Below are 9197 nucleotides of genomic sequence, written 5' to 3'. Positions count from 1 at the left end.
TCATTTTTAATACATATTTCAATGTTCTTAGTATTAACTCACACATTTTTAATAGAAAATAAAAACGTAAAATGTATATTATGAAATTACAAAAGTATAAAAATACATAAAATGTAACATAAGTGTATAATGTGAAATACATGAAACATTAAATGTACAACTATAAAATAAATGTAAAATGTAAAATACATGAAATGCAACGTATAAAATATATAAAATGTGAGATGTAAAATTAGCAAATATATGTAAAATACAAATACAAAATACATAATGTATAAAATACGATATATTATAAAGGTATCCGATAATGTCCCCATGGTAATGTATTTACAGTCGAATCTACATATCGCTTATCGTCGTATGGACTCAGAGCAATTTTCGTCTCGTGGATGGTGTACACCTCATGCAATTTCGATCTTATACAAGTCTGCTGTCGTGTCATTTCAATTTCATCTCGCAGACACAGCATATAATCGTCGAACGTTATAGTACGCGCTATGATGTTACTCTTGACACCTTTGACCTTTTTAGTGTCTTTTCTACCGTCTACCCTTAATGCGTACATTTTTGCTCTAAGTCCAACGAACTCTGTCATTATCGCGCCATTATTTTCATCTTTCATCAGCCCTAGTTTTTTTTTATTGACACGTGGAATACCATATGCATTGTCAACCGGATAATCGCTCGTGTCAAATCTACTAATGTCACGCTTCATGATATCGTACACATCATTGCACTCGATGTGATATATAAGACTATCCGTATCGGTGTACATGACTTTACATTTATTGTGAAACAATGGTAACATATACTCATAATGAAATTCATACAAACATGTCTTGGATATGTCAAGAATAGACATACCCACATAAATCGGTTTGTCAAATTTTGTCTTAAGTTTTCGCAATTCAATGGCGACTAGATTTTCCGAAAAGACGCTTCGACTATGGAAATTTGGTTTCGCAATCATTGCCTCAGCGCCATACCGCCCGCCCCACTTTGTTAATAATTTTACATTAACGTGATTGCGCACGTTCTCCATGGTTTTCCCGAATACCGCGTTGTTCATTAATTTATACAAATTTTTCTCAAAATCGTTCTTGGCATGAGTTCTGAAATTTGTATTAAGTTGAATGTAATTGCGAAGCCATGAAGATTGTGCGAATTGTAATATACGGTATATCTTTGTGATACGAAGACCGTGACGCATGCACTGCTGCAGATTGCGATAGTGTATTACGTAACGCTTCTTATCATACAGAGTCGCGAGGAGCTTGGGCTGCAACTTGCCAGGCGGTTTTTCATGCGTTGGACAGAATGGTAGATCGATGTGCGCGTTGTGTTTATTTTGTGGGTACTCTAGATCGACCTCTAAAATATAACCTGTGGGCGAATCTGAAGCGATTGTGGTAACGTCAAAGTTTGAGATGTTTTCGACCCATTGAAATTCGGCGTAAGGCAATGGTTGACACATTGCCCATCCGTATAGATTGTTTACGTCAAAGTACATGAGGTACGACGATGGTTTCGATGGATCGTACGACTGCATGTGCTTGTTATTGGCCCTCGCATATCTGCACGAACATTGGCTCAGGCCACCACGTATGCCACGCTCGATAAACATAACCATTTCAATATCTGTGAGTAGTTCGAAATTGATGCAAGTATGTTTCAGCATCGCGTCCCATGTAAAACCCGGTAGAGTATAATAATATGCGGGGTCGAGTCCGTAACTCGCAACGCAACTGTCACGAAAGTTTTCAAATATATCAGCTAACAACAATACGTCGGTTTTCAGATACAGATCGCTGTACTCGCCCAAGGTTTGAATGGAGAACTGCTGCCACACGTTGACAGCGTGTGCGTAATCGCTTTCGGATACAGTGTCGCCGGTCAAAGAACTGTAAAACAATTCGCGCGGTGGTAACCATGTATCCTGCAACTTGTCCACGCAATCTACATATTCGTAGGGAAACACGCCTTTTCGCGTCAATAAATCAAAATTTTCTGCAGATAAATTACTGAATTCACGTTGCAATATTGATAGTTTATCATTACTGAGAAAGGATGTTAATTTGTCAAGACTCGTATTAAGAAATTTGAAAGAATCGATAAACCGTAATTTTACACAAATTTTCCGCTCATTATCTTCAGTGTTTTTAACATGTTTAGTAAATGAAATGTATTTTTCTTTTGTGATGGGAAGTAAATCGATTTTCCCTTCGTACGCGGTAGCTATCTCTTTGATGATGAAATGTGCATCATACCCAGATAAGTTGTGAAAAACTATGGGAATGCAATGTGAATCTTTGTAATTTAAATTGCAATCTGAATGTGCGGGACCTCTATAACGACCGGTCAAATGACAATGATCGCGTGCCCGTGTGTCGTTTGGCGCGAACGGTTTTTCACACACATGACAGTGCGTAGCGCTATTAAAATTTTCCCATTCGTCTCGCGTGAAATTCATGGGGACATTAGCCGACAGAATATCCTTAACGTTATGCGCTATATTTCTTAATTGCTCTGCGAACCATGCAACGCAATTTTTACCGCGATGAAATCGATACCTTGATAAAGACTCATCGTAAGTGCAGTGCATGTAATATCCAACGCTGAATACTTCATGATGCTGAGACGCATATGTCGGCATTCTCGGGTCTGTATTTAGCTTCTTTAGAACGCATTCCAAGTCGGCATACACCACAAAGGGAACTCGTTCCTTTCTGTTGTAGTTTTTGAAACTCAGCCATTTGTTATCTTCGCTCGGTAGTTGGATAGCACACCCAGCAAACACAAAGTTACATGTAACGTGCCTGTTAGTTATAATTTCTCACTCAACAATGTAATTGTAATATAACACACGTGTTATATTACAATTACATTGTTGAGTGGGAAATTATAACTAACAGGCACGTTACATGTAACTTTGTGTTTGCTGGGCAGTCATTTAATTCTCGACAATCAACGACGTGGGCTTCCAATTTCTCGTTCGTGCTGAAATAGTGCAAACATCTGCAAAAACATAATTTATTATTATTATAATTTATTATAATTTGTTTCTTTTATACAAATTTTACAATTTTATTGAAATATACGTACCGATCGCACAAGTATTTTTTATGTTCATGTTTACTGAGTTGTGAGCTCACGAGGCGGGATAGATTCTTAATCCATGTGAAATGCCCCACATTGTCATCTCGCGGGTCCTGCAGATACAACAGATTGACATGCTTCTCTTTCTTCTTATCAGCAAGCCGTAGTGGTAAAATTGCAAGTTGTTCCTTTGTTTTTTCTGTGCAATATACATTGATTGAGAGATTATTTAATTGTTCAAATTTTTTTATTTGATTCAACGTCATTGGAAACTTAATGTTTTGCAAATTTAGCACTGTCGCATAATGTGGATATGAAGATTCCCGATATGTATGTTCTTTGGCAGGATGCAAAGCAGCGACCACTGACCATGCAAAACATGCATCATCCATAGATTTTACATTGATCACCGCTTTCTTCATCATTATCTCCCGAGGCAACTGGATATAACACCCTGCATGCAATGAATTGTGCTTGTTGATGTTGACCGTAAGATTAAGGATTCGTGATAACGCCCACCCGCTATCACGTTCCTGGAAATCTTCGAGGGATGCCAATATGAATTCGATGACATGCTGCTTGTACCACTCGTATAAGTTTGATGTTTGAAAGAGTTCATAGTTTTTCGTGTTGATACTCTTATTAGCACGTTTATCCCCCGTCACAAACTCACCATTGAACGTGGTATTCACTTTTGCACTGTTGTGTCTTTTTATAACGTCTTGCACTTGCTCGAGCACTACACTACCAGCGTCTTCCAAAAATTGTCGCGGTTCAATATAATCAGCGTTAATTACAGCACCAGTCAATATACGATTTTCAAATGCTGTATCGATCTCTCGCCAAACAAGTTTTTTCGCGTTATTATAGTCACTAGTGCCCACGTATTCACCACCGATGTGCATGAAATGTCTCTCCAAGCGAGTCTTTGCACCCTCGAGTCGTGTGATTCTAGCAACCAAAGATTGTCTATGTCCGATTGAGAGTCGTGAACGCTTGACACGACTGCGTTCTTCAAGCTGTTTAATAAACTCCTCGCATCGCTGTGCCCATGCAAAATATTCGCTTAAGGTGATGATTTGGTGGGACCGCTCCAACAGATCTCGTTCAGTTTGCTCGAGATCTTCCATGTTTTACATTGTCTTTTTCACACAATTTTTTTATATTTCGAAGCACTTGCAAGTGACTCTGTCACATAATTCACAATACCACACTGCATCAATGATATTATAATCATGATAATTTATGATTATCAATTCGATGCACTTTCCAATGCCTGTATGAATCGCAATATATAGAACTTCGTTGTACTCAATCTTTTGAATGATTTTCATTGCCCAATCATTACAATCATAATTTTTTTCATTGTAATATCGTAGTACACCATATTTATAGTGCCATTCAAATTCTTTGTCTACCTCTCTCTTGCACTCATCCAACATCCATCTACATATTTTCCCATCGCACGTGATATGGCCAGTCATATGGGGATTCAGTTTCAATATCAACCCCTTGTCTGACGATGCGTTCACTGGTTCCACGTATTATCAATTCGATGCACTTTCCAATGCCTGTATGAATCGCAATATATAGAACTTCGTTGTACTCAATCTTTTGAATGATTTTCATTGCCCAATCATTACAATCATAATTTTTTTCATTGTAATATCGTAGTACACCATATTTATAGTGCCATTCAAATTCTTTGTCTACCTCTCTCTTGCACTCATCCAACATCCATCTACATATTTTCCCATCGCACGTGATATGGCCAGTCATATGGGGATTCAGTTTCAATATCAACCCCTTGTCTGACGATGCGTTCACTGGTTCCACGTATACCGAGTTCGCGATCGCATAAAAACTGTGCCAGTGATATTCGTTGTACACCCGTGAATCTTTCTCCTCGTAGATCCTCGTCCTTCAGAATATCAATGATATCTTGTCTGTATTCAGCATCATGATCACAATTATTATTGTTCAATATATAGTCTAAAGCGTTGTCATACTGGTTGAATTTTTCCATATTACCTACGTAAAGGTATACACTATTATAATGCAACATTCAGTTTCTCTCACTGCGTACATACAGGACACATGTTGCATTGGAATATCAAATACAATGCTCTTCTGCAGTTTGAGCAATAACGTTCATTCACTGCAGCATGTAGTTCGATCTCATGTCTTTTAACAGAGTATATCACTTCTATATCACCGTGATCAGACAGATTGATCATGCATGAAGTGCATACAACATCATTATCCGTGGAATAATAACTTGAGACGGTATTATTTAACCTTCACCTGCCGCGGCCGGGGTCCTTCGGCTGGCAGGGCTCTAGTTCTTACTGATTATAATTTTATTAAATTTAAAGTCTATTTATTCCGAATAAAATTTGGGCGCCAATCAGTTAACGGAACTGATAACCACACACGTGATGGGAAAGGACGAGACTCACAAGGCGGGTTCCATTGGAGGACCCAAGTAATAACCGATTGCAAGACTACTGAGAGTAGACGGAGACATGAATTTATTTAACTCACAATTTACATGGCCCCGGATCACAATCTCACAACGGTTCGTCTCCACCGGCACCACTCCACTATATTTAATTATAATTTATTCGTTCGCGACTCAAGACAGCTCCCCGCGCACCGACGACTCGCCGCTTCAACAGACGGAAGGGAAGTGTCTCTTTCCCCTGTGCTTACAACACGGCTCGGCTTCTTTCGGGGCTCCACGATCTATGGAGTCAATACATGTCGATACGACCTGTCGATTTTCGGCGCGTCGCGCAACATTTAGACTATTACTACCATTCTACATTTAGGGTCACCAACACCAGGACAAAACGATCGAGCATAGAGTCCTCGGCGAACCCCGAGGAGCAAAATCGAGCGATGACGTCAGGGAAACTTTCTATTTCCTCCCTTTCTTTCTTTTCTTTTGTCACAAACTATACATAACACACACTTTGGAACGTTCGGTTAATGCATGAATTTGTTTGCGAGACACTACCTTAACGATTTTATTGGTGGAGATCTCACTTTGATCGCTGTTATAGTCACTGTCATCTGATAACGGGCTGTCTTCGTCCAACAATTCATCCATTACTGCTTTAAAATTAATATACTTGGTGGGACCACTCCAACAGATCACGTTCAGTTTGCTCAAAGTCTTCCTTGTTTTATACAATTTTTTCCACACACTTTCTTCACAGTACTTGCATGTACACTGTTAAAAAAGATATGAAATTTACAATACATTTACGATACCACGGTAAATGAATTTTACAAACTGGGTATCTGAAATACAAATTCTTGCACTTATATAGCTAAATTCCTACACGATCATCAATTTTAATCACTAATATGAAATTTAATACACACATCATTGAATATTAAAAACCCGTTTAAGATTTTTTGGAATACGCAAAGTAATAATACATATTTTCGATTGAAAATGAAAACATTTGTATATGAATTTATTTGTTGCAAACAAAACATTGAAAATACAATACGACTTTGGATTTTAATTGCGACGAACTGAAAAATACGATACACTTGAAATTGAATATTATGATATGCGTAATCTTTCTTTACAACTATTGTCTTTTAAAATTGCAAAGCGCGAATGAAATCAAGAATTCATATATATTTCATGGTAAAATTCATTATTATATATGAATCGTTATACTTACATAGTATAAAATTTGTATAGACAATGCGCAAAATTTGGATCATATACCCTAAATATAATAAATAAATAAAAAACGAGAAAGTGCTAACGACGGTCATAGCAGATCTTAATGCTCAATATATTTTATACAATGACGCCACGTGAAAAGCGGAGATGTGACATACTTTGAGATTTGTATATTTTGAGACCAAAGATGATGCCAACTTTGATGAGACTTGATGGGCCTATGCACCCTGCTTGTCATGCATGCGCATGGGAAAAGCCATGTGTTCAGCTATGCACATGCGCAGAGCACGCGAACGCGTGCATACACGGCACTTCTCCACACGTGCCATGCAGACTGCAGAGGCCCAGATTTGACGAGACGCAATCAGCTCCCATAATTGTGCCTTCCTCAACCATTGAAATCGTGGTCATCTCCTGAGGGACAGCAAGTTAAGAAGTGAGATTTTGCGATAGTCGAACAAAGAAAACCAGACGAATACGTATAACTGCGCTCTAGAGTGTGCCGGCGAATCAGCCATTAACTCTCGATTCGCCAAAGCAGTGTTACAGTGCACAGTGAATAAATCGATTTAACTACGAGGAATAAAAATTGGTAAGTAACTAATAATTTATTTGGAATATTGAAAACCGATCACATTTCTTTGTGTTAATATAAATAAGCTAGCACGTGGAACGTAACCTTGCTGGCGATGTTACGTTTCACGTGCTAGCTTATTTAAATTAACACCAACGCACGATCGTTTTTTTGTAAATATTAATCCTTCTGTTATCTACAAGTGCCTCTTAGACGATTATTTACTATATTTTCGCATTAATTTCTATTTTGAGATATTTCGTTAATGACAAATGCTGGAACACGTAGGATTTTTACCAACACCATAGTCCCTTAAGACGAATATTTCAATGCACGAATGAAATATTCTTCTAAAAAAAATGTTTTATCGCTGGTATGAAATATAAATACCCCGTGATGAAACAAAACTCATAAAATTCCGTCTAGATTGCAATTTTGTCACTATGTACAAGAGGTTATCGCTGAATTTTTCTGATTTCTTGTATCAATTGACACAAACTCCCTGCGGTGAGAAAAAAATTATAAACCTTAAATTGTGATTGCTATTTGGGTACATTTATATTTCATACTGGCGATAAAACATCCTTCTAAAATGTGTATAATTTCTAAATGTAATTTTTCTCGGTTTTTGCACGTATAACTCGCGTGCTCACAAAGCTTGTTGTACCGAACTTGCTAGTACATAGTATTGTAATAAACTTATATACAATAGCTATTAGGTATATATTTCGATGACATGAAATAGAGTAAGAAAAACTCTTTTGTGCTGGACGTCTTTTAAACGTCTTTTTTTAAAGTCTTATTTTTTATGTTTTCAGAGTATTACTTCAAATAAATCTCCAAACTGGACATAAGCGAAAGGACAAAAAAAGAAAGTCACTGTCTTATGATGGTTCCGTGATGAAGCTAGCTAATGCTTGGAGGCTTTAAAAGACGATTTCTAAAGTCGACTGTCGTTGTATAACGATTTAGAATTGTATTAAAGCGATCAGTATTATTACCAAACGCCAAAAAATGTACCAAATAATTTATTATTTCATAGTTATTACTAAATATAAGTAAATATTTAAAAAATTTAGTATACAATATAAGTCTGAAAAAATAAAAGGCTGCCTATAATAATATATTATGTGCAAATAATTACGCGGAGTTTATTTTTTATTGAATTGACACTTTTTGTTTATAAAAAGATTCAGAAGAGGTCGAATGGATAGGCAAGCAAATTTAAAATAGTCTCTTTATATATATATATATATATATATATATATATATAAATATTATATCTGATAATTGTTAAACGATAGGCGATTATTTTTTTATATGATAATTATATAAATTTTTAATGTTTCTAATGTAAAAGTTCGTGCAAAATAAATTCAGTATACTCAAAGATTCAATGTTTTTGTTAATTTTTATAATCAAAAAATAATGAATGTAATATTTATTAAATGTAATAATATATTGTTAAGGCTCCTAGGTAGTCACTAGAATTGTCTTTGTTTAATGGCGTCAAAAGCGAGAAATGGCGAGAAATGACACCTTATTTTATCTTACGTGCTATTTTTAAATAAAAATGTATTTGGATAAAAACTCACTGTAGATCGGTTCAGAACATTTCTAAATTATGCCAAAAATCAATTTCGTTTTTGGCATATTTTAGAAGTGTTCTGAACCGATCTACAATGAGTTTTATCCAAATATATTTTTATTTGTAAATGGCACGTAAGATAAAATAGGGTGTTAACAATTTCTCGCTATTTCTTGCTTCTGACGTCACTAGGACAGCTCTATATATAGCGACTACCCAGGAGTCTTAAAAAT

At 36.4% G+C, this 9197-nt stretch overlaps 1 protein-coding gene across 1 annotated transcript; it reads right to left on the bottom strand.

The window, feature by feature from the left end:
* Positions 1-289: 289 nt before the first annotated feature.
* Positions 290-4226, bottom strand: LOC118644636. The gene is made up of 3 exons (XM_036283626.1): positions 3103-4226; positions 2929-3015; positions 290-2726 (listed from the first exon to the last, which is right to left on the bottom strand). The coding sequence occupies exons 1-3, from the start codon at positions 4224-4226 to the stop codon at positions 290-292; spliced, it is 3648 nt and encodes a 1215-aa protein (XP_036139519.1).
* Positions 4227-9197: the final 4971 nt, after the last annotated feature.

The sequence above is a fragment of the Monomorium pharaonis genome, chromosome 3 (assembly GCF_013373865.1).
Source record: "Monomorium pharaonis isolate MP-MQ-018 chromosome 3, ASM1337386v2, whole genome shotgun sequence".
NCBI classification, from domain to species: Eukaryota; Metazoa; Arthropoda; class Insecta; order Hymenoptera; family Formicidae; genus Monomorium; species Monomorium pharaonis.
The sequence above is the reverse complement of the archived record's forward strand: the minus strand, read 5'-3'. Positions and strand labels throughout refer to the sequence as shown.